We start from the raw sequence: 27,139 nt of genomic DNA, 5'->3' as shown, positions 1-27,139 counted from the left end.
GTGTCAAAATTTTGGAGGATCTTTTAAAATCCAGTAGAATCAAATTTCCTTTATTCTATTCAGTTGAGTTAAAACTAAAGTTAAACATTACAGCTATGTATAATTGGATACTAGCGACAAGTATTATTAGTTTCATTATATATATTGTAAGTTTAAGCACATTGAGTAATATATCTACTAATTTATTAACAACAACTATATATTATAAACAAGTTTTATTATACAAAAAAACAAAACCTATTTAATATGTACTAAACAATACTTGATTGTAATAACCGAAATAACAATGATTTATTAGTTTAACATCTATATTTTATTTACATTATCTATTAGAAAATTTATATTTTTATTTAGGTTTACCTAAATCTTTATTTTGTATTGTTTTAAGTCATATTAGAGTTCATACTTCAACTATATTATTATAATTTATTTAAATCTTTTTATAAATTAAAAGAAAAATAATAACTACAACCAAGATGATCTAGTTGTAGCCATTTGAGAATTAAGCACATTTTGAAAGAGATTGTCCGAACTTCGAATCAAATATTAACTCAAGCTTCAACGTTGACCACTTTTTTCTGAAAAAAATAAGAAAAAGTGAAAAAATTATAAAACAAACACTTACCAAATTCTGAATAAGTTAATTCATTATTTTATACAAAAAAACCATTTAAAAAGTTCTTCAATAAACACCGATATCCCAAACCCCAAAAGGTTATATCCTATGGTTCCTACTAAACCACAATCTATTATCTAATTACATAGGTGCTTAAGCGTTTGTTAAAATCCTAAAACTAATTGGTTAACAATGAGCTTCAGAAACTACAATTAAAGGAAAAAACTCTTATACTATAATTAACCACCCTCCAACCCACGTATTTTTGTGAATGATGATGCTAAATGAACCCCTATAGATGGAACATATGTGTGGGGAACCACCACCATATGAAAGATATGGAGGTTCATTTAAGTTTTACTCTTCATGGTGCTAAATCAACTTTAGATGGATATGCTTGTGGGACTATGAATTTTCTTTCAAACTTTTTTGTATGTAGAGGAAATAAGAGAAAAAAATGTATGTGTTTTACTTTTAGTAGCAACATTTTGTGGGATTTTAGTTTCACCAATCCAAAGATTGTGTTTGTGATGACAGATGGCCTTGGAAATGCAAATAGATATAAAGTAATAACTTGTGAAGGCAAATAAGCCGACACCATGTTCCCACTACGCATCCCAAATTCCATCACAACATCCTTCCCTCTCTTTTCACTTCCTTCCACTTTACTCAAAAACTCCACATCTCTCTCCTTTCACTTGTACAGTACAACCCATCACAGCTTCCAATCTCTTCTCTCTTTCACGGCGTCTGAATAAAGTGATTAAACTATTAAGCCCGCATGAATGCATTCGCTGATTCACCCCCCTTTCGCCTTGTTTTCTTCCCTGTTTAACATAAAAAACAAAAAACAATCAATGCTGAACTTAAACTCCTCATCTCTTTTCCATGCAAATCAGCCAACGGTTTTCGATGCTAACCCATCTATAAATACATCTTTCCCTCGTACACTTTACATCTCAGGGTCCAGCTTCACTTCTGTGTGGCTTTTTTTCCCCAAATCTTCTTACGAAAACACTCAAAAATGGAAACAAAAAGAAAAGGTAATGGAATCACAAGAAAGTGTGCTACTTTGGTCAAGAAACAACGCGCTCGTATTTACATCCTTCGTCGTTGCGCCACCATGTTGCTTTGTTGGTATATTCAGGGAGATGATTAGTTCTTATCAAACAGATGTCTCTATGCATATACTCCTTAAAAATCTCTCTCAAATCTCAATGTCTCAATGTCTCAATCCCCTTTTTCCCACGTCTCTTTTTTCGTTGGCATATGGTAAATTAAGTGCTAATCTCGTCCTTTTTAGCACCAACAGTTGGAATTGGAAGGAAAGACTGTTGGTATTATGACTACAAAAAAAAAACCCTTTCTCAGTTCTCTCACTACATCTTCTGATTTCCTGGTTTCGTCTTGTTCATGTTGACCTCTCTTTATTTGCCCTTTTTATCTCTTTTTTGACCCAAATGGAGCGCTTCCATTTGAGTTTTTTGGGCATTTGATCGGAGGAAGATTTGAGGTTTTGACAGTGACCGGAAACGGTGGACATGGCCGACATGAAGGACTCTAGCTATCGGAAGGTTGAAAGATAACAAACATCTTGTGTGTCTATGTATGTATTTATGTGTGTGTTCATGTGGAAAATAAATTATTGTTACTTACTTATATTATGTAAAGCACTCTCATCAGCTGATTTAATAAGTGCTGGAATAAATAATAATGTACCAAAACTTATGATGAAATTTGGGATATTTTCTTTCTTTTCTTATTGTTACAAACTTAGTTGCGTAAATTTGAAGCAATCTTTACTTGATATAGTATGAAATTGAACATAATAGTGTAACTGTAACACCCTATAGTCATCCAAAAGTATACATATATAATCAAACATTACATGTGATTATACAAAAAAGTATCTAAACATAACCAGAGTTAAAGCCTATGGCTACGAATATGATGCTAGTATCATACATATACAATTAGCTCTGATAGCAAGTGTCAGAACAAAGTTGACACTGCTAAAAAAGTTGAAAATTGTATGAGGTTGAGATGTTTCTCTTTATACATAAATGCATTGCCATGAGGTAAAAAGGTAAAAAAAAAAAAAAAAGGAAAAAAAAGCAAGACAACTAATTACAGTGACATTGACAACACAATGAAAAACTCCAAATTTCTTCAAGGCTTTGGTATCTGATTATTGAACTCAACATTATGAAGCCAATCAACAACTTCCTTAACACTTGGCCTTTTCAAAGGGTTGACATTCACACACATGCATGCAACATCAAGAACCTGCAACATCTCTTCTTCAAACCCTTTACCTTTCAAAAGGGTATCAAACACTTCATCTTGTTTCCCTTCTCTTCTCAACTGATTCACCCAAACCACCAATTCTCTTGAAGCTTTTGGCCGGAAAATCTCCATGGGTCTTTTTCCGGTGAGTAGCTCAAGCATCACAACCCCAAAACTATATATGTCTCCTCTTAAAGTGGCTATCCATGACTGGCTATATTCAGGTGGAATATACCCCAGGGTACCCACCAATTCGGTTGTGACATGTGTATTGTAGGGATGAATTAGTCTAGATAATCCGAAATCTGCAACATATGCTTCGAATTGTTCATCTAAAAGAATGTTGCTTGACTTTATGTCACGATGCACAATATGTGGTTCACATACTTGATGCATGTACGAAAGTCCACAGCTTGCACCTTGCAAGATTTTCAATCTTGTTGGCCAATCGAGTCTTGAAGCTCCATCTGTCTTTTCATGTAGCCAGAAATCTAAGCTTCCGTTTTCCATGTAGGAATATATTAACAGCTGGCATCCATCGTGTACACAGTAACCTTGTAAGGATACGAGGTTCTTGTGTTGAGCTGTTGATAATGCTTCCACTTCTGCTTTGAATTCTCTAGCGATTAAACCCATGTCTCCTGAGAGTTTCTTGACTGCTAGTTTTGTTCCATTTGGTAAAGTTGCTTTGTAGACTAAACCGAATCCACCACACCCGATTATGTTAGCTTGACTGAAGTTATCAGTTGCTTTTAAGATGTCTGAAATTGTTAGGTTCTTGGTGTCTGGAGTCATGTTGTTTGGGAACAAAATGACTCCACTTGTGTCTTTAGGGACTTCAACTGCTGACGTGGAATTGAAGGAGGTCATGTCCATGTGGAAAACCTCCGGGTCACCTCTTGGGAGGATCCGTCTTTTGGATAGTATGAATAATGCGAGACAAGTTAAAGTGATGCCAACTCCGAAGCAGATGCCTAAAATTAGTCCGACTATCATTTTCTTGTTGGGGCCTTTTCTGCGTGAAGAATCTGTTGTGTTTGATCGATTTTGGTTCCCACAAAGGGTGTCGATGGGAGGACCGCATAACCCTGGATTGTTTACGTAGCTTGGGCTCATAAAGGTCCCGAATTGGCCTCCGGTAGGGATAGGACCTTGAAGACTGTTGTTTGCGACATTGAAAGAAGATAGAAAGTTGAGGTTTTTAAGTGAAGAAGGGATCTCACCAGATAGGAGATTGTAAGAGAGGTCGAGCTTTTCCAAGTTTGTTAGATTTGAGATTGAACTTGGAATGGTGCCTGAGAAATTGTTTCGACTGAGGTCAAGGGTGTGAATTGACTGGAGGTGACCGACCTGAACTGGGATGTCGCCGATGAGGTGGTTGCTTGCTAGGTATAAGGCCGGCGGGAGGGTGGCGAGCTGGTTGTATTGTAAATAGGAAGCGTTTTGGGGTTGGACGAATACAGGGAGTTCTAAGTAACTACTGTTTACATGGTCGAGCACTTGTTGTGAGCCAAGTGCTGGGAGTCTAGTAAGCTCAATAGGGAAGGTTCCAGAAAGAGAATTATTAGATAAATCGAGATAAAAAAGATTTGGTAGGGTTTCCAGCCAGCCGGGGATTGTTCCATTGATGTTATTTTGAGAGAGGTCGATTACCTGGAGCTTCTGTAACGAACTCAGCCATGTCGGAATTTGACCAAACAATTTGCAACCACCTAGCCCCATAATCTTAAGTTTTAAAAACCCGGACATTTCTCCGTTGGGTAGGGTTTCGTAGAAGAAGTTCTTGGAGAGAATCAGAGTGGTGAGCTTCTGGTGCTGTCTCAGAATATTGAATGCGTTTGAGATGTTCTTCAGGGTGTTGTTTGGAAGCGAGAGGAAGGATAACGATGGTAATTGGAGAACATCATCCAACAGTTCTCCTTCCAGCCTATTGTTGGCCAGTCGAATTGCGGTAAGTGATTTGCAGGTGAAAAGGGTTTTTGGTAGAACCCCGTTGAATTGATTTTCACCGAGGTCAATTATGGTGAGTTGACTAAAATTGGAGAAATCAAAATCCGAAAGGATGCCAACTAAGAAGTTGACCCTCAAATTTAGCAGTTTGAGCTTTGTGCAATTCATCAATGATGGAGGGAGAGTGCCATTGAGACGATTAATGTGAAGTTCCAATCTTTCCAGGAATGAAAGCTTTCCGATATTGCGAGGGATGTCGCCGGATAACGAATTACCAAACAAGGTAAGACTCTTGAGGTTGGTGAGATTGGTAATGCCTTCATCAATCTCTCCCGTAAGAGAATTTCCGGGTAAGGATAAGACTTGCAGCGATCGAGCGCCGTTGATATCTATCGGAATCTGTCCTGTGAGATTGTTAAAACCCATACTCAAAAACTGGAGGTTAGAACAGGCACCAAACCCTGACGGGATAATTCCGGTGAAGTCGTTCAAAGCGAAATCGAGAATCACTAATCCCGGTGAGTTGTCGCATATAGAAGGAGGAATGACGCCAGTGAAGCTATTGTTGCTGACATTGAGAGCAATCAAGCTTGGAGTTGATTGGAAAAACGCAGCTTGAATCGTGCCATTGAAACGATTACCGGAGAAATTCAACGATTGGATTGTAGGCGGCAAGATGTCCGGTAACTGTCCAGAAAGCCTATTGTAGCTCACGTCAATGGTGTGGAGGTTGTTCATAGAGGAGAAAAGTTCATCGGGGAGGGGACCAGATAGGAAATTACACGACAGGTTTAGGAGAGAGAGAGTGTTGATGGTTTGAAGAGAAGAAGAAATTACACCACGAAGACCTCTATCAGGTAACGACAGCTCCACCACCCGATCCCCTGTATCATCGCAATCAATCCCATCCCATGAACAGCAATCGACGGCGGCAGTCCAATTAAGGGTGGGAAAGTTGGCGGCGAATGACAGTAGCGAATCACGATCAGAGCTGGAACAAGCGGCATCTGTAAGTAGTATTGGAAACACAAGTATAATCAACAATCGAAGAAAACCCAGATGGAAGAAGAAGAAGAAGAAAAGGGGTTTTGGTTTTGGTTTCGGCAGCATGATTGCTGCAGAGAAGAAGAAGAAGAAGAAGAAGAAGAAGAAATGGGAGGAGGGATTAGGAAGAATAGGAGAGATTGTTGAAGATGAGTGAATGATGATGATGATGATCCATTGATGAAGGAGGAGACAAGTGGATGTTGACGAGGAGCAATATTAAAAAAGGGGAAAGAAGGCATCAAGGGTGTGAGTGAGTTTAATCGTTTGGTTTATGATCGTGATCATGGAAGCGTTTACTTTATTTGAATAATGAATTGTTGGGAATGGGGGCGGCTGTTTGGTGGTGGTGGTGGAGGTGGCGATGGTGATAATGATGATGGTGTTGGTGGTGGGTTTTTCTGTTTGGATGTGTAATTTGTTATTGGGTTATCAAATCAAACCATTATGCTCACAATCACAATTCACAATTCACAATTCACAAACGTTTGTTTGTTTTTAAGTGCTGGTGGGGTGGGGAAGACTTGAAATAAATAATTGGAAAATGGAAAATGGAAAATGGAAAATGATAAATATAAATGAAAATAAAGAAAGCATTATTACCCAATCAGGACTCGTATAGAAAGAATGACCTAAAAAAATCCAAGTGGAGATAAAAAGATACTCTCTTTATATGTTTTTTAATTTTCTTTTCAAATCGATACTTATTCCTCCATTGACAATTACAAAAAAATAAAGGTATGGTGATAATGCATCATATAAAAACTTTTGGCTTCACAATTTTATAGAGATTTGGGTTAGAGGTAGAAGCCACTTGATTAGTTTTCTCAACTTTCTTTTATTAGAAATTTAGAATATTTTGATATTTGGTCATTATAAGAAAGAATTAATTATATTACATGAAAGGCATTTAAAAAAAAAAAAACTTTTGTTAAATGAAAATAACGACTTCATTTAGCATGCTTTTCGCTACAAGTAAAATAAAAACAAGAAAATTGCAAGAATGGTCCCTGTGGTTAGGTGGAAATTTCCATTTTGGGCCAAAAATGTTTGGGCTAGCATTGATGGACCATAGGTTTGCATTTTGTTGCCACTTTGGTCCAAAACCTTAACTGCCGTTACTTTTCCCCCGTTACCATCCATTTGACTTGTCAAATGGAGGGTATTTTCGTCATTCCCTATTTTACTCCCTATATTTAATTAATAAATTCCTCTTCCTATAAGATCAATCGATGATACTGCTGTCCTCAAGCTTTAATCCCTCGTTCTCGTCTTCTTCACAAGCCCTAACAGATCACTATTCACAATTTCCCTCTGAAGAAATTAACAATGGTGTTGTGTTTCTGTGGTAAAATGGCTATTGTTCGCACTTCGTGGACCGACAAAAACCCAGGTCGCCGTTTCTGGGGATGCCCGACTGAGGTAAGCAAATGGATTTTGTATTTGCATCATTGTTGTCGCATTACATGTTAAGAACATGTGTTGTCTTTTTTTTTGAAGGGATCGAAGTGTCGCTTTATTGGGTGGTATGATGGTCCAATGTGTGAACGTTCAAAAGCCATCATACCTGGATTGCTGAGGACAATAAACAAAGTGAAGGCTCAGACCACAAGACTCAAAATTTACCTGTTATGCAGTTGGATTTTCTTTGTGTATGTTCTATTTTACAAGTAGCTTGAGAATTTAATAGTTTGGGTATGTAGTTTTTTGTTGAAGATGTAAGCTGTGAGCAGTAAGCAGTGTAATATTTTGGTAAGTTGTATGAAAGTAGTATTTTGTTCAAGATGTAAGCAATGTAATCCATGTAAGACATGTTTTGCAACAAAATGTCAATGGAAATTATATTTGGTATCTATATTTTGACCATTCCATTTATGTATGCAATTAACAACAAATTTAAACATTGTAAAATATGCAATTAACAACAAATTAAACATACCATAAACCATAACATCCAATTGTATGATTTAAACATTGTAAAGTATGCAATTAACATCAAATTAAACATACCATAAACCATACCATTAAATTTCTGATATGTTTTTCCCATAAATCAAAAGACATACAGTTTTTAGTAACATACTATCAAGTACCAAAAAGAACATCAATGTATCTTCCACACCAAAAGACATCAAGTACATAACATACAATAAACATAAGCAGTTGACATGTAAAACCTAAAAGACATCAAACTAGCTTCAAACCCCTTCAATTTCCTACTTGGCCCTTGCAAGTTCTAGCATTGTGCCCTTTATTTTTACACTTGCTGCAAGTCACACTAATAAACTTCCTTGTTAACTTCCCACTCCCACTTGCAGCATGAGTTTGACTCCCACTAGCCCCATCAGTTTGACTCCCACTAGCACCATTACCATTCTCTCCTTTCTTCTGGCTTCTCTCCCCTGCAGATTGCCTTCTCTTTTTCTTGGGTCTCCCAGGCTGATTATGGTGCAGAGGAGGGGTGATTTTAATTGGGCAATCACTTATAGGCCACATTGCTCTCCCTTTAATAGGCTCTACCTTATGAACATAAGCTGCTTTCCAAGTTTCTAGCCAATGCACCCTGTGGACATAAGTGTGTAACTCTCCAATCTTTTCACCATTATCTGCTTTATCATTTAGGACAGCTATGACATGTTTACAAGGGAGGCCAGTTAATTCCCACTTCCTGCAGCTGCATACCCTTTCTGCCATGTCAACAACTTGTTGATCCTGCCATGGCCCTTTCACTTGGTATTTGTCTGAACCATTCCACCTAGTTGTGTACTGAGATGCCAAATAGACATTTTTGTCCATAATGTTTGTTGCAGAAGGAGTTAGAGGCCCTACACACTTATTTTGCACCTTGATTACATTGCAGATTCTTTTCATCATGTATTCCCTGATGTACTCCAAGCAAGTTATTAGTGGCTTATCCCTTCCTTCAACCAATTTGTTGTTGAAAACTTCACAAAGATTATTTAAAAGCATATCTGATATTGCTCTCCCTGAAATGTTGTCAAAAACAAAGTAAATAGTAAGTAAGACAGTGTACTAACAAAGTAATACACCTCAGGGGCAAATTTGGAAATTACCTGTGAAGTGGCTTCTTGCCCAGTGTTGTGGGGGGATCTGCTTCAACCAATTATATGCATCCTTGTCAAATAAGTTGAATTCATTCATTAAGTGGTTGAACTCTTGGACTGTTGTTGCTGTGGCACAATTCCACAAGTGTTCTTTGTGTTCATTGGATCTCCATGTTCTCTTCATATTATCATGTATATGCCTGAGACAATATTTGTGCTCAGCACATGGAAACAACTGAGCAATGGCTGCCTGTAAACCCTATAAGGAAATAAAACATAGTTAGTATATTTCATGCAAATATAGTAAATTTAAGATACCAATTACATACCTTTTGTCTATCACTTATAAATGTGAAGTTTGAGTTTGCATATAGGTCTAAGTCATCTCCTAAAATCTCAAGAAACCATTTCCAGCTTTGAGTATTCTCAGACTCAATAATAGCATAAACCAGGGGGTATATTCCATTGTTTGAGTCTACCCCAACTGCAGTAAATATCTGTCCTGGGAAAGGGCCCTTCATAAATGCCCCATCAAAACCAAGAAAATCCCTCAGGCAAGCTCTAAACCCTTTCTTCATTCCACCCAGACACACATAAATTATTTTAAATCTCCTTAAGGTGGCATTGGAGTTAGGTTCAGACTCAAATTCTAACTTCACAGTTGTATCTGGATTGGTAGACTGTAGCTCTAAGATATAATCTCTGAGAACCTCATACTGTTTTCTGTAATCCCCTTGCACTTGTTTTTTTGCATTAGATTTAGCCCTAAAAATCTGATGTATAGAGAAACCCACTTGATATTCCTTTTGCAGTTGCTCTTTTAAAGCTTTCCCAGGGATTGTTGGGTTTAATTCAACCTGATCCATTATTTGCTTCCCAATGAACTTTGCAGTTGCAGATCTCACTTTTCTTGTATGCAAGCATCTGTGTTCGTGGTTATATGTTTTAATCATCTAACTACCATCTTTATTTGATCCAGAACCTTGTATCACCCAAGGAAAAGGGGTAGGTTCACCAACATCACCCTCATTAAAGGCTACAGTCCCTTTGCATAAAGCTCTTAACCTTGTTTTGTCGTTTTTCTTGAAGAATATATTCCTCCTGGTTTCCAATGCATGCAATTGTATTTTTTCCTTTAACTCCTTTTTACTTTTATATTTTTGTCCTATCCTAAAAGTAACTTTATGCATCTCCCCTTGAGAGCACCTTGTCTCTTTCCCTAATTCTTTTAATAAAACTCTCCTTTTCCTTTCCATATCAGAACCCTCATCCATTGAATCCCATCGGTCATTATCAATTACATCCATATCTTCAGGGTCTTTAGGGTCTTCATCACTATCATTATGCATGGGATTTGTTACTCTCTTTTCCATAAATTCAGCTTCCAGATCAATACTCATGTAAAAATCCTTCATATCTACATCTACTTTAGGAATTATGTTATCCTCATCTACCCAAAAGTCACTGTCATCACTATCCTCCTCTCCATCACTTCTTTCATCACTATCATCCTCCCCATCACTTCTTTCACCATTATCCTCCTCCCCATCACCTCTTTCATCCTCAGCTACATTAAGAGTAACTTCATCTTCAACTCCAGTATCCATCTGATAACCCCCCATATCTACTTCATCTTCAACTCTAGCATCCATCTGATAACCCCCCATATCTATATCATCTTCAACTCTAGCATCCTTCTCATAATTCCTCATATCTACATTAGCACTAACTTCATTAACTACCTCCTCCCTTTCATCCCCTTCCTTCTCTTCATTGAATCCATTATCAAATTCAGAATTAGATTCTAAAATCTGTTGGTACAATCCAAGATCAAATTCATTAGCTGCCTCATCAAAATCATTAGGTGCATGATCCTTATCCCCATCTACATTAGCTTCACTAACATCACCCATGGCCAATTTCTTATTGCATGATGACAAAGATTTGTCCTTGGTCCAACTCCTTTTCCTATTATACTTAGGGGATAATGAGAAAGCACCTTTATTATGTAAAATAGGGGATATTGACAAAGCACCTTCATTATGTAAAACAGGGGATAATGAAAAAGATTTGTCCTTGGTCCAACTCTTTTTCCTATCACTAGCTTGGTTATCAGTTGTGGTGGTTTCATGTTCCTCAATTTCATCTAATTGCTCAATAGTGACCTTTTTAACAGGTTTAGGAGCCATAAAGTAAGTAAGCAATTTTGTAAAACCGTGTTCAGTGTACACCCTTATGACTTTATGCTCCTTCACATATTGGGCAAGATTACGGACATCATCATCGTTTCCTAGGGCACGTAGTCCAAAATGCATGTCTCCTTTGGGCAACCGAAAATGATAATAGATAACTGGGGGAACTGAGTATCTTAACCCTTTCATGATGGCATCCATTTCATGAACAGAAAACTCTTCTATATCGACCATGTCAACATATGTCACAGTTCCATCAATGTAGTTCACATCTGGAAACTTTGTGAACTCTCCCCCATGATGTAGCTTGATGGTAAACAGAGTAGGGTATCCATCTTCAAAACAAGAACAAAAAAGAAGTTTCAGATGAGAGGATTTCACATAAAAAGGCAACTTAGTGAGCAAAATAAAAATTACGTACCATAAACCACCCTTGCGTTGAATGCTTTCTCATACAACCTTACATTCCACATTGGAACTTGCATTAACTGATCAACTCACTTGATTGAAGCGCACAAGCTGGAAATGGGTTTAGGGTTCTTGATCCTCAGTTAATGAAAATCGAAGTGGAAACGACTATCTATGTAATTAAGACTATAAATGTGAGTATGATCGACGCTTTTATCCGTATGGCGGTAAGGGATGGATACGTAAAAGGAATTTATTAATTAAATATAGGGAGTAAAATAGGGAATGACGAAAATACCCTCCATTTGACAAGTCAAATGGATGGTAACGGGGGAAAAGTGACGGCAGTTAAGATTTTGGACCAAAGTGGCAACAAAATGCAAACCTATAGTCCATCAATGCTAGCCCAAACATTTTTGGCCTAAAATGGCAATTTCCACCTAACCATAGGACCATTCTTGCAATTTTGTCTTTTTTTGGTAAGAGAAATAGTACTTGCAAATTTGCAAATAACTTTTGCTTAAATAGATAGTGTTTTTGTGATAAATATTAAAAGTATGGTTATTTTGATATACTAAACTTCCAAATGCGGATTAAGATTTTTGTTAGACTTTAATGAACGGAGGAGGCTTCTCCTGTGTATGTGCAGTGTATTGGGACATGCACATGATCCTTTAAATGGTGTCGATGTATTTTTAGGATAATTTACCTTAAATATTTATAATAAATACGGTTGACTGAGGCTATATAGGCACATAAAAAATTAAAAATAAAATAAAAAATAACTGTTGCTTCCTGCATCCATCAGGCTTTGCAAGTTATACGAAATTCAGAAAGTCAAATGTTGTTTTGATGCCCCTGTGTTACGCAACTCTAAATAAATAAATAAATAAATAAAAGACACTGGCTGTTGTTGTTGTCATCATGGTACCTGAAATTTGTCTCTGACTTTTATTTTTACAAATTATATAACTTTTATATTACAATTCTACCCACGAAATTAGACCAGAATTTCAAAAAGACAAAACAGGGAGGACCCCCTCTAGAACAGGACACCTTTAAGTTTGACGACTACAGAAATCCGTCAACTAAAAGTATTAAGTCATGAGTACTAAGTACATATTTCCATTTTCCACCTTGTATTTATACTTATATTCTTTAAATTTACAATGTTCTTGATTAAATATTTATGTCGAGTTTATTCTATTACAAAGTTTTCTTATAATCAAATATCTGTAGCAGTTTTGAGTGTTTGACTATGGATAACATGATAACCTATATGTTGATCAAGTGACTTTTCCAAATGACCAATCAACATATAAATTAAAACAATCATATGACTATAATATGTATAAACACTCGTTCTAGACCTTTCAACCAAGTTGAATAGAACCCTATACCTCGATGTAAAATGGGTTATTATATCTACAAGTCAAACCTATGAAATAACAAAATTCCAACCCCTCCGGTATTAAAAAAGTATCAATAGAAAAAGCTAAATTATGGACTTGGGTATTGTTTAATGGACAAGTGCTATGGTTATATCTTATGTGATGTATTATTGGGGAATATGGTAAATTAACAATGAATAGCTTATGTGCATATACATAAAGATCATACACACTAGCCAAATATGAAAAAGAAAACAAATATACACAATAGTCAGAATATGTGTATACCTATAGATCATCAGAGTTGACCATGTTGTGCTCAACAAACAGTTTTGGTGAACGAAGGTAGGAAATCTAAAATATGAGGGGTTTGGTGAGACTTGTTTATTAGTGACAACAACTATCATTTCCCAATGATAAACATTTAAGACTTTATACTAGTTGGTCAAGATGAAGGTTTGTGTGTATCTTAACATCACAACAAATTATAATTGGTAATATGATAAAAAACAATTTAGGGGTGTATATATATATATATATATATATATATATATATATATATATATATATATATATATATATATATATATATATATATATATATATATATATATATATATATATATATATATATATAAAAGATGGTTCAAATGAAGACAGTAAATAAAGTAAGGACGTGAAGACACTACTTTTATGTTATTATTCTGCTAAGAATTTTACATATATGTTCTATTGTTGTAATTCTAATGTGAATATTTGGCGTATGATTATTCATATATTTATTTATAATAAGTTATAATGTTAATATTAAAATATGATTATTCATATATTCATTACCGAATAAAGACATAAGACAGTATATAAGATTTATTGCAGAATAATAACATAAATGTAGTGTCTTCACGTCCTCACCTTATTTACTGTCTTCATTTGAACTTATTCCTATATATATATATATATATATATATATATATATATATATATATATATATATATATATATATATATATATATATATATATATACACACACACACACACACACCTAAACTTAGGAATATGTACATAAGCTTATGTATAGAACCATTCAAACTATATAGTTTTGATCAATTATATCCAAACTAATCATCATATTTCGCTTACTATTCTTCTTTAATCATGTGGCTTGCCAAACCGATCAAATTTATATTCTTTTTCTTCATTGTGTCTAAAAACTTAAAGCATTAAAAGTAATGGTCATTAAATCAACCCTATTAAATTTTCAATAAAAACTAATAGAATAAAATATAAAAGAATAACATGCAATAACTCAATCAAGGTTTTCACAAATCATTGGAATAAAAAGATATATAATTGATTTTTTTCATCCTTAATTTTGATGGGTTTTAGCTATAAGAACATCCTATGTGCTCATACAAACCCTAATGCTTGGATCTAAGTTTCTCTATTGTACATGCAAGTTATCCAAGACTATAAACCCTAATTCTAGCATACAAGTAATCATATTAACATAAGAATGGGTTTAAGATATTACCTTGATTGTTATATAGCAATAACAATCACAAATCCTTATTGTATTGACTTTAGAAAGCTTAGAGTCACAAATGTCACTCCTCTAATGGTTCACAAACACCAAGAGCAAGAGGATGAAGAAGAGAAGAGAAGGAGGCTCTCAAAAACATGTGGAAACCTTAACTAATTAGTTCACTACGTTTTTGGAGCATAAGGGCTTTATATATAGTGAGGCTATTAGGGTTATCTAACAAGGAAACCCTAATTTGGATGCTTAAGCCCTAAGCAACCCATGGACTCCTTTCCTTAAAGGCCTTGGACGATTTCTAATATGTTTCCCCATAGAATTCGTCCAACCTTATAATATAAGGCAATCCATAGCCCAATTGCAATTATCTTATAATTACAATTCCAGTCCCTTAAATTTAATTAATATCTTTTAGTCACAAAACTAATTACCAATTAATTCTTGACTAATATTAATTAAACAATACGATTTCTCCTTTAATATATTATTCTCATAATATATTAATAAATCATATTTAATCCTTTCTCTCCATAATTCATCCTATCAAGTTGCTTTGGTGAAGGCAACCCAAAAGGACCATGCACCATCGGGTCAAGTACATACCAAAATAGTTATGGACTTAGACACTAATCCAACAGTCTCCCACTTGGATAAGTCTAATAACTATTCTGCGTATGACTTCAGATCCTGATCTGTAATCGTAGCTTTCCAAAGCCGCTGTCAACTCTGATCTTATCAGATACGCGTGTCCTTTAGATAAGGGATCATATATTCCTCCATTCTAGATATCGTATGAGACATGATTTCTAATCATTCTCTCTGTACTATTTCTCGACTTCCGATTTATGACGACTGACTAATTGAACAAATCAAATTAGCCCTAGCTCGGCCGAGCATTTACGTTTGTCATCACTAAATCATCGAGGGGCCCAAAGATATCGCTTTTATCCTACTTTGGATAAAAGGAACGGATAAACTTTGATTCAATGCTCGCTTGCACTCACTCACCGAATCACACACAACAATATGTTTTATGACACCAAGTTACTGGTGCTTTTACATATTATCAATGTGCAACCGATTTGCAAGATTCAACTCACACATCTCGGTTTTAAGAATATAAGATGTTATCGTCTCACCAATCACTCATGATACAATTCATAGAGTGATCCAAGTGAGCGTGGGTTTAATCCAATGCTCAAATCATATTCATAAGCACTCATGAACGTTGCAACAAACATTTGCTTATGTCTAATACTCTTTAGACAATCCATACACCAATTCACGTAAGTCTTTATTCATACCTACTTCCAACATATGAACGACTGTGGCCCGTTCAAATAATTTGACAGTTCTAAACCAATTAAATTATTCAGGAAGTTAAAACATGCAAAGTGAAACACAAGAATAATACTAATCCCATATGGCCTCAAACCTTTGAGCATAAATAAAACACCTTTTATTTATCACCATATCGATTACTCATTATTTGTTGTTTCGGGTAATCAACTTTTTACTTGAATTATTACAACACTTGTCCCATGCTCTTAGCATGCACACATTGTTTACCTATGGTTCTTACTTTGTGAAATAGATCAAATGAACACATTTCCAATCATACTCATTTCACAACTCCCAATCCTTTTCACAAGTGAAAGAATATCAAAATTTTGCCACTTATGGAATATGCTAGATTCTAACATTTTATGCAATGATCCTTTCGTAATGTCACTGCACTAAAGTCACAATGACTATTGCCAATGAAATTATAAAGTCCTCCATCGGAGATTGTTACAAGACAATTCCTTAGATGTGATGTCTCTCACTCAAAGTACATTCCTTTGAACATCCTTTTGCATAAAAGTTTCTAATCTAGACATGGATTTTCAATATTCAATTCCCAATATGGACACGTTTCCATATTTTTCCATATGACAACTCATTCTTAATAGAATCTTTTCTATTCATAATAATGTCGATATGGTCCATCCAATATCATGCTTCCAACTACTCACAAGCGACCAATCCTCGGCGAACTTTGGATTGTCCTTTGATAGTTGTTTATTTATCTTAGTCAAAACCGATTCTTGGCCTTTTTCCCTCTAAATGCGCTAGACATTTGGAAAATTTTAGAATGGTCAAATATTATAGCATTTGCAATCGATCCTATACCCGAAGCGTATGGGACACGATGCATAATGTCTTACATAAAGATTTGATACTTTATCAATCTTCTGCCATAATATTTTATGTGCTACGTTCTCAAAATTCGAACTATGAAGAGGAATGTCGTAATCATAATCGAAATTTGAGAACACACTATGTTTCCTTGACTAAATTTATTAACATTTCACAACCTAAACCTTTAAATTTGAAATGAAGCATAATATTCTCTCCCTTAATTATAGCAAAACAACTTTTTAACCCTTACAACTTTGCAAAGTATAACTCTTGTTTTCTATAATTAATATTGCTAACTTGCAATACTTTCCATAATAATCATACAATCATAACATTTATGCTCCCACTATCATGATGATTATTATAAACATAACACTTATGCTCCCACTGGCTTTGACATGTATTCAGAAACCAGATTAACTTCCAGAAAAACAATACTTATTGAATTTCTTAAGTTCATGTTTCTAATACCTAATGCTTTGATAATCCTTTATCTAAGATTACACACCTTTCCCTTAGATAGCTCATATGTGTGTCTAATCAATTCAGACTAATTGCCAACCTCACAATTCAAATTATGGAAAGGGATACCATAACCATAATCGAATTCGAGAATCCAATTTTCATAGTCACTATCCTTTTAAAATCTCTCTTAGTGAAAGCATTTCCTCACAGTCATTTTCATGAAGGAGGGAATCTTATGACACTTAGATTTTAATGGTGTATGTGTTCCTATCCATGTGAATTTGTCAAAACCAAAGTTTACGACAAATTCAAACTCATATGGACCGAACTTTCTTAATCTTGACTTCTTGCCTTATGGTAGCACAGCTGCCCACTATGTCTTCCAAGTAGTTAAGCAGCTCACCTTTTCCCATCAATGTACTTTCCATTGATCAAGGTACCTGCCTTTTATGCGTTCAAATGAGAACTCATAGAACTCACATGCATAATTAACTCAATTGGAATGGCACAAAAACAAAATAGTGTCAAACCGATAGGTTGTAAACCTCAACTCGTGTGCTAGTGATGATCGATAAGGTTTATTTTGATTTGTTCTTGAAACCTTTCAAGACCATTAAGACTCCCACTGACTCCTTGACATATAAAATTCTCTTGTCAATAAACATTTCTTGACAAACAAATATTCAAGAGTTATTGTAGTTTTTATCAAAACACTTCATAAATTGGTCCTAGTTGGTCTTTGTCTTATCCTAGACATCACAACTTTCCACATTTGATGAATGTCATAAACCTTTTTAATACTTATCACTCAATTTCACAATCTTAACTCTAAGACTTGTTTTTGGAACGAAGTATGATTGACTTCTTGATTTAACCATTTCTTCAATTCTTGATTCCTCTTCTTATACATACAATCGTACTAAGACTCATTTAGAGGATCAATTGAGATATGGTTCTTAATCATTAAGACCTATCATAAAGCATAAAAGGTACTCTCCCTTCTTCTTAGAATGGAGAAACTTTTATCTTTCTGCCTACTTGATTCTTCTTATTCGTTCTGCTATTGATTTAAACTTTTTCAATCAATTCAGAATTACACTTAATCTTATAAGTATAATCATATTTACTAAACCTTTAGTAAATCATGACGAATATCTTGTTACTCTTATGGGGGACTTGATCAACACGCAACTTTGTGTACTCGATCTCCTAGTCCTTCAATTGACACTTTGTCAATGAATTAGTCTAATTTCCAAATATGAAATTTCTCATTCATCGTGCAACCAAGTTGCATGATTCCAAGTTTCTGTCCAATTGAAACTTGGGCGATGAGAAAATCTCCCTATTTGGTAAATTCTCGACATTTCCACAAACAACATAATTATGAATCAAATCCATTATTGCTAATATTAGAAACATTCAAACATCAATTTTTCATATACGCCATTGCAAGGATAAATAAATAATATAAAATCAAAATTTATTTTATTGCGGAAAAATGTGTCCTTACAATGCAATTCATTGAAAAACTATGCTAATACATCTTTCTTAGCAATCTAATTCTAACTCTAAGTAGCAGCTCGAGAATCTAATCTTTAAGTAATGCGATCGAAATCCATTCCTTCACGGTTAGATTCTGCTCACTTCTTCCCTTAAGCTTCCTCTCTTTTCTTTGATCCTACAAAACATCAATTGTAATCTTATCACATTATGTATTAAGAATCTAGAATAGGAGCTTAAAAGAGTTAGTCAATGGATTTTACCTAAAGCAGAGCCATAAGTTTTGACTCTCCCATCTCTTAGATCTCTTAGGTAAATAGGGCAGCTTCGTCTCCAATGCCCCTTCTCTTGGCAATAAAAGCAAATCGACTCTTTTGGAACAGCACATGGGACTACTTCAGATATTGACTTTCTCTTATGATCAAACTCTTCGATCATGGCATGTATTTTGTTGCCATTGCCTATATCCATTGAGGTCTGGAAGGTGGATTCACCAATCAACTTTGCTTTTCCATTGCGCCAAACCATTGTTGATTCAGCAGCAATAGGCATATAAGTGAGATCTATAAGGGTCACGTCATGGTTCATCATATAGTACTCTCTTACGAACTCACTATACGAGTTAGGAAGTGACTGAAGAACCCAGTCAACAGCCATCTCCTCACAGACAACGGATCCCAACATTCTTATCCTATCAATGTGCGACTTCATCCCTAGGACGTGTGCACACACCGACTTTCCTTCTTTATGTTTACTTGCCAAAAGAGCTTGAGTGAGATTGAACTTTTCAAGCCTTCGATCTTGTGGGTTAGGGAGAATAATTGGAGGAAGAGAAGCATGATCTCTTGTTCCTCGATCGAATCGTGGAATATCATCTTCATGCGGAATGCTTGTTCCACGGGATTTGGGAAGACCATAGTTGTCATACTTTGACATCTACAAAATGGGAGAAAACGAATTCAAGTTAGTTGATTAATTGAGTCCTTAGTAAATCACCCAAATGAGATACTAAGGCTAGGACCCAACACAATATGCTACAACCTAGAAAAGGGATGTCGTAATCTAGTTGCAGAATATTTGAAGGCAAGTGAATGACGATTCACTAATTTCCACCATGAAAAACGAAAAAGAAATTTAAGTTTTAAATCTATGTAAACTCCTAGATTCTTTGAGATTCATTGAACATTTCAATGGCATGTTTAAATCTTGATATGCCCCTCTAGTTTGTGACTGGGATGCCGAGGATCACAAAGCGGGTGTGAATAACCATACAAACTTACATGGTGCCCTTACATGTTACAGTCACCTATTCGATGTGCCGGTAAACCACACACGCTCCACCGAACTATGAAAAACATTGAGTCACCCTTGGCTACCATTGCTTAGAACCATTTAGTGTGCCGGTTAACCACACACGCTCCACTAACGTCTTCGCAAGGGCACAAAGTGTAATTTCATGGAATTGCATCAATTCACTTTTGCCTAAGTAACTAAGATTGGGAATTTGTAAAACATTTAGTTACTTTTGTACTTCATTATACTTATAATGGAAGGTTTTTTCCTATCCTACCCATTCGGATAACGACCCTCCACTAGTCAAGAGTGCGGTGGGTAAGAGTGGATACCCATTCAATCGCCATTTTATAAGCAATTTCCTTAAACACCCCTTATAGACTAGCTTCGTGAATGAGGCCTACTAATGGCAAGACTGATTTTTACTCATACATATATATATATATATATATATATATATATATATATATAATGTTAGACTTTTAATGTTATATATAGTATAGGGTGTATTTTACACTTTTAAAATACTAGGAGGTCAAATTTAACAATTATACTTTTAATTCAATTAAATTGTAAACCTAAACTTTTATGGATTTATTAAACCTCTTTTAATTATACACCTTAACTAATTAATAAAACCATAAGGGTGTGATTTGAACTTTTCAAAACAATATTAGGGTTTTAGAATTTAACATTCCTAAATTAAACCTTTTAATCAACTTTTAAATTCCAAAACTTGAGGGCAAGTTTTGAAACATTTCAAAACATTTAGGTTTAGAATTTAAATATACATCAAAATTAAACTTTTAATCAAAATTTAAATTCCAAAACTTGAGGGCAAGTTTTGAAACCTTTTCAAAACATTAGGGTTTCAACTATTTAAATTTCAAAACTAAACTTTTGAGTTTAAATTTAAACTATAAAACCTAAAGGGGAAAAATTGAAACTTTTCATAACACAAGGATCAAATAACAAATAATATAAATTAAACAATTAATTTTTCATTATCTATATTTGACCTAATTTTCAATTACTTGCAAAATAAGTTACCTAATTAATTCAAATAATCCAATCTTTATCATATAAGGAAGTTAGTATCTAATTAATTGGTAATTATCTTGTGTTTTGGCAAGGATATTCATTAAGAAACAATAAAATTCGTATTTTATAGGTTTAAAACGAATATGGTAATAATCCTTAAGCAAAACAGCAACAAAATCCGAAGTTTCCTCTGTCTGACGCTCCGACTCGCCGAGTCACACTCTGGAACTCGCCGAGTCCAGGTAGTGACTCGCCGAGTCAGGTCGAATAGAAGGCCATAAAACATTTTTCAACTACATAATGCATCAATACAATAGAAACCAATCTAGGCTCTGATACCACTGATGGGTTTTTGCTATAAGAACATCCTATGTGCTCATACAAACCTTAATGCTTGGATCTAGGTTTCTCTATTGTACATGCAAGTTATCCAAGACTATAAACCCTAATTCTAGCATACAAGTAATCATATTAACATAAGAATGGGTTTAAGATATTACCTTGATTGTTATGTAGCAATAACAATCACAAATCCTTCTTGTATTGACTTTAGAAAGCTTGGAGTCACAAATGTCACTCCTCTAATGGTTCACAAACACCAAGAGCAAGAGGATGAAGAAGAGAAGAGAAGGAGGCTCTCAAAAATGTGTGGAAACCCTAACTAATTAGTTCACTACGTTTTTGGAGCATAAGGGCTCTATATATAGTGAGGCTATTAGGGTTATCTAACAAGGAAACCCTAATTTGGATGCTTAAGCCCTAAGCAACCCATGGACTCCTTTCCTTAAAGGCCTTGGACGAATTCTAATAGGTTTCCCCATATAATTCATCCAACCTTATAATATAAGGCAATCCATAGCCCAATTGCAATTATCTTATAATTACAATTCCAGTCCCTTAAATTTAATTAATCTCTTTTAGTCACAAAACTAATTACCAATTAATTCTTGACTAATATTAATTAAACAATACGATTTCTCCTTTAATATATTATTCTCATAATATATTAATAAATCATATTTAATCCTTTCTCTCCATAATTCATCCTATCAAGTTGCTTTGGTGAAGGCAACCCAAAAGGACCATGCACCATCGGGTCAAGTACATACCAAAATAGTTATGGACTTAGACACTAATCCAACAAATTTAACTCAATTCAATGATATTATACTAAAATAAAATCAAGAGAAAATGATATTGGATTTGTTTTTTTTAAAACTATGTCATTTAAGAGGTTCTATACCTAAGCATAGGTGCATAATAGTCACATATTCACTTTTCCCATATATATATATATATATATATATATATATATATATATATATATATATATATATGATAATGAGAGTATAAGTGTGCAATTGATAGATCTTGTTTACAAGTATGGAGATGGATGTTTTTATTAGATATGAATTATGAAGAATGCCTATCCAGGATGATCTGTGTTCTTGAAATCCTCTTTATGTGCCCTAATGCATCACAACGTGTTACGTTCTTTGGGAGGCATGATTTTCAAGTAAATCCTCAACGCCTAAAAGCAACCCTATATGTCGGTTATACTATCTTCCCCACAATTAGAGTTCGTATACATTTTATTGTGAGTCGTAGAAGTTAGAAAAGAGTTCTGGCTAAGACACATATATACCTGCAAGATGGTGTGTGGAACAAAGACCGGTGAAGTGGAGATTATGATCGATGAAGAAAGACTGAAAGAGTGCTATATTTTCTTATAACACAATTTAAAGTCTAAAGATGTACGATTCTTAGAGAAAAGGTAATGTGATACGGCCAGACACTAGAGGTGCACCAAAGTCCAATAAACAACAAATTTTGTTTAATTTTAATTAAATATTTTCCTACATTTTGTTCCTATATAGACCATACGCCATTCGTTGTGGGAGTAACAATTACCGGCCTCTACCCCTCTCCAAGTCAACTCCAAGCTTTCTCTCTTGTTGTCATCGATCTAGTGAGTATGAACAAAAGTTAAGACGATATTTATTTTCTCTTTTATTTTTAAATCCCATCTGGATTACATACGATTTTACCAACTTTTTGCTTGAGATATAGATAATCACTACGCGCGAGTATGTAGTGAAAGGCCTTGTATGCTCAAGAATCATATTAAAGTGATATTACTAAATAACATATGATACTAATGGTAACAACAACTTGATACAATTGAATATTTATTAGAAATTGATTTTAATAAATATTCAATAAAACTCTTATAATTAAATTTAAAATTATTTATTTCATGGAAATAATAAATTCCATTAGCTAGTAACTTAATATATATCATATGATATGATTTATAAGTCATGTACAAACTTTTGGACTATTTGAATCATTTTGTCTTTTTCCTAAATGACAAGGTCTATATTTTATAAAAGAGTTTATAAAAGTTTGACTTTCTTTGTTCTTCTTTATGCAATTTTCGAGATATGCATAAAAAGAAGAAGTATATGACTTGTCTAATCATGCTTTAAAGGCATGTGAGACATGCTTATGACAATGGGGACAAGTTTGCTTAAAGTGCTAAGGATTAATGGTTAATAACTTCACTTTATGCATATAAATAAGAGAGCTTTCACTTGGATTATTTGTTCATTCATTCCTTGATGCAAAATCCGAATCCTCTCTTCCTTCTCCCTTTCTCTCTATTTTGGTTGGAAAACTTGAAGAACACTTGCATCTTCAAGCCCTCTTTATGTTCATATTGATTATGAACTTAAAGTTTAAGGGTTTAAGAGTTTTGGAGTAGCATCTACATCAAGTTGAGTCATTGTTGGTGTCTTAAAGGTTCCACATTCTTCATAAACTTCCAAGCCTCCCGAGAGGACCCGAAGAACTACAAAGGTGTTTTAATCTTTCTACAACTTGCAAGAAGATCCTTGGTGGGTATAAAATGTTTATATTATTTCAAAAATTAAAGTCTTCCATTGCCATATTTTTCAAGTTTATAAAACTATTTTTGAACTAAAACCCAACAAGTTTGGTTAGCTTTTTGATTTTTGGAAATCTTAGTTTTTGGAGAATATGAATAACTTGTTTTTGTATAAAAATAAGTTCATACATATTTTCTTTGACAACTTTTTGTTATGTTATGTGACAAAAGCTTCATGCATCTTTTGTCATTTAAAGTTGTCTTAGAAAAACAAAGGTTATTTGATGTATATATTGATGTATATCTTGTGCATAAACTAGCCAATGATCATTGTGTTGGTTATTTTTGTTATAAAATGGTTTTAATAATTTATTTATTCATATGGTATGTAATAATTAAATATATTAGTTTTCTTGTTTATTTTTGTAAAGTAATAGATTAGTTTTTAGAAACAATTTATTTGTACAAAGATGTAACAAGAAATGAAGTTTGAACAATTTTTTGAAGACACAAGAAAAATTTTCGAGTTCAACTTGTGCTAGGCAGAACATGACATTTTCTGAAAAGTGTCGTGAATGCTACACATATGCTGAACATAAATATGACACTTTATGAAAAGTGTCATGAAAGCTGCAGTTTTTCCTTTAAAGAAGCCTTTCAAATCTTTTGCAAGCAATGACACTCAAGTGGGAGCTTCTACAACAACATTTCAAGAAGATTTTTGGTCTCCTTAAATGTCCATTTAGGAATGGATTTGACATCTTTTGTGTTGGCTCACAAAATGTCATTAGATGGTTATGTTTATGCACATGTCTTTTTATGCATGTTTGTGTTGTTTATTTTATGATTTATTCTGTGTGGTTGATCAAATTAGTTTTTCACATGCTAAAATAATTTTGGACAAAATAAACATTATATGGAGTTTGCGTTTTCAAAATTGGACATAAGATGTAACAAGTTATTATAAAACCCGATTTTATAAAATCGTTAATAACGACAAATTTTGAAATACTCCATTATAAGTTTTAAAATAATGATTTTTGTAACTTATACAAACTCCAAATATATAAGTAATAAAATGAAGTTTTATTAAAGATATAAAAGGTTCAAATGCATTCAAACTTAATACCGGTTACTAAAATTGAATTGGATCAAATTATATAAAAACTAGTCTTTTATATAGAACCTTTAAAAGTGATTTTCTTTTGAAAATTGATACAATGGTGTATTATATGCATGTAATAAACTTGATATCATATGTTATTAAACTAGAATTATAAAACATATAAAGACCCTTTTTACAAACCTCAAATCTATGCAATCATTTTGAAGAACACTCGCATGTCTCTTGTATGCACTAGTGGGATAAATGATACCTAACCGCTTAGTGTTATCTTTTGATGGCCGGGGTGTATTCGCGATTTCTATAACCAAGTTATAGGCCGATTACACAAGTTTTTCAAATTAGACGATTTGATCAAAAATCTTTTGTGATAAGGATACCTAAGAAAGAGAGTTCCGAGGCATAGATGGGATCAAACATGTCTAATTAAATTTGTTATTAGAGATCCCATAAATCTAGGAATTATATAGCAAGATATAATTGATAATTGATATCTACCACGTAATTATATATCAAGATATAAAGGATACCTAACCATTTATTTGTTTTGCAACTTGGATCCTAGACTTTGATAATTAGTATTTTTGGAAACTAAAATGGTATTAATTATTAAAGATTAAATATTGAAAATACTAAATGAATTTTGTTGAAATTTTGTAGTTAAATAATCCATCCTCATTATCATGAATTGTCATTTTCTTTAATGACTAAATGAAACACTAACATTCAATAGATACAACTTGAATGAATGAATTCATGTCTTAAGAGACAATCTCGTGAGAGATATGAAATTGTATACACTTAAAGGTCCTAGTTGTTGAGAGAAAAACTTGGAGAAACATTTGAACAAACGTTAGAACAAGTATATTGCGGAATAGTTAATCTCAAAGGATCTAAAAAGCTCAACAATAATATAGTTAGATAGTTAGTTGCGGAAAGTAAAGAAATGTAAATGACAACAATTGTTATATCAAGAATACACTTAAACTGATTCGTAACAAGGAATGCATTCACTCCGAGTTAATAAGGAAGATCAAGTTTAGTGATTAAGTCTAAAAGACTTGCTCCGGAGAGAGGTTATAGTTTGATATGTTTTAGTAGCAATTTAGAGTAAGAAGAATAGAAAGATAGAGAAATGAAGAAGATAACTTGAAGAAATATATTCAGAATAATTCACAAGTCATCGAGTGATAAGAGAGATGGTTGAAGAAGAAATTTAGTATTAAGAAGTTATGATAATACATCAGAAGGAGTCTCTATTTATAGAGTCTCAGAACTAAACAACTACTCTATGAGCATCCATGCAAGGCATGCTGGATAACAAAGTATATTACATAAAGATAAGAAAAACATAACGATGGAATGCGGATGATGAAGAAGAACTGACTCCGGGTGTTGAGATGATCGCGGATGATGAACCGTTGCGGTAGGTGGTTGCGGTATCTTAGTTCAAGAGGGTCACTTTTATGTTTCAACAATTTCCCCCTAAGTGACCTCTTTAACTCCACTTCAGGTATCAAGTTTGAGGAACTTGATCAGAATCCACCAGAACTTCCTGACGTTTTCAAGCCAAGTGATTCTTCTAGAAATTTCAAATTTGACTTCTACAATAGTATGCTTCGATCTTTCAACTGCGGTCTTGCAGATGTCAAGTTGTTTCTTGGGCAGGCGGTGCATGGAATTCATAGGAATGAAGTATTTGACGTTGTCAGTCTTCTGTTTGAATACGATACCAAGTTCAGGAAAGTTGGTTGCACCTAGTGATCTTTCTTCAAAGCCTTCGGTAGGCATTGGCACAGGTTCAAGTGGGGGGAGATCAAACTTCCTGATGATGGTGGGGTGGATATCCTCATCAATCTTGGCGAAGTCACAAACTGTATCCCTCAGAAAGGATTTGGCTTTGTCAAGCGCCATTTGCATCTTCGGATGCTTTTCTGCCTTGTTTTGGAATACTCTGGAAATGAGGAAGATTTCTTCCGGATTCATGCTTTGGAAATCTGCCTGAGTACGTATGTAGTCATGCTCTCTTCAGGTAAGAGTGTACTGAACGAAGTCAACCTTCATAAACTTCCGCATCTTGTAATTCTTGACTGCGGATGGTCTATCGTTAGACCATATGTTTTCAACAGAAGAGCCATGCTTCGCATAAAAGCGATTA

General features: G+C 34.3%; 3 protein-coding genes across 3 annotated transcripts; 1 reads left to right on the top strand and 2 right to left on the bottom strand.

Moving 5' to 3' along the window:
- The first annotated feature begins 1,099 nt into the window (after positions 1 to 1,099).
- LOC111915313 (small polypeptide DEVIL 8) lies at positions 1,100 to 2,352 on the top strand. The gene is made up of 2 exons (XM_023910979.2): positions 1,100 to 1,561; positions 1,660 to 2,352. Exons 1-2 carry the CDS (start codon positions 1,402 to 1,404, stop codon positions 1,773 to 1,775), a joined length of 276 nt encoding a protein of 91 aa, XP_023766747.1. The 5' UTR covers positions 1,100 to 1,401; the 3' UTR covers positions 1,776 to 2,352.
- Positions 2,353 to 2,469: 117 nt separating this feature from the next.
- On the bottom strand, positions 2,470 to 6,405 carry LOC111915312 (tyrosine-sulfated glycopeptide receptor 1). Its single transcript, XM_023910978.3, has one exon. It carries the CDS (start codon positions 5,960 to 5,962, stop codon positions 2,786 to 2,788), a length of 3,177 nt encoding a protein of 1,058 aa, XP_023766746.1. The 5' UTR covers positions 5,963 to 6,405; the 3' UTR covers positions 2,470 to 2,785.
- Positions 6,406 to 8,104: 1,699 nt separating this feature from the next.
- On the bottom strand, positions 8,105 to 9,827 carry LOC111915297 (uncharacterized). The gene is made up of 3 exons (XM_023910965.2): positions 9,291 to 9,827; positions 8,971 to 9,220; positions 8,105 to 8,883 (listed from the first exon to the last, which is right to left on the bottom strand). Exons 1-3 carry the CDS (start codon positions 9,825 to 9,827, stop codon positions 8,105 to 8,107), a joined length of 1,566 nt encoding a protein of 521 aa, XP_023766733.2.
- Between the last annotated feature and the right edge of the window lie 17,312 nt (positions 9,828 to 27,139).

Source organism: Lactuca sativa, chromosome 4, assembly GCF_002870075.4.
Source record: "Lactuca sativa cultivar Salinas chromosome 4, Lsat_Salinas_v11, whole genome shotgun sequence".
Classification (NCBI taxonomy): Eukaryota; Viridiplantae; Streptophyta; class Magnoliopsida; order Asterales; family Asteraceae; genus Lactuca; species Lactuca sativa.
This window is presented reverse-complemented; position numbering and strand designations above follow the sequence as displayed.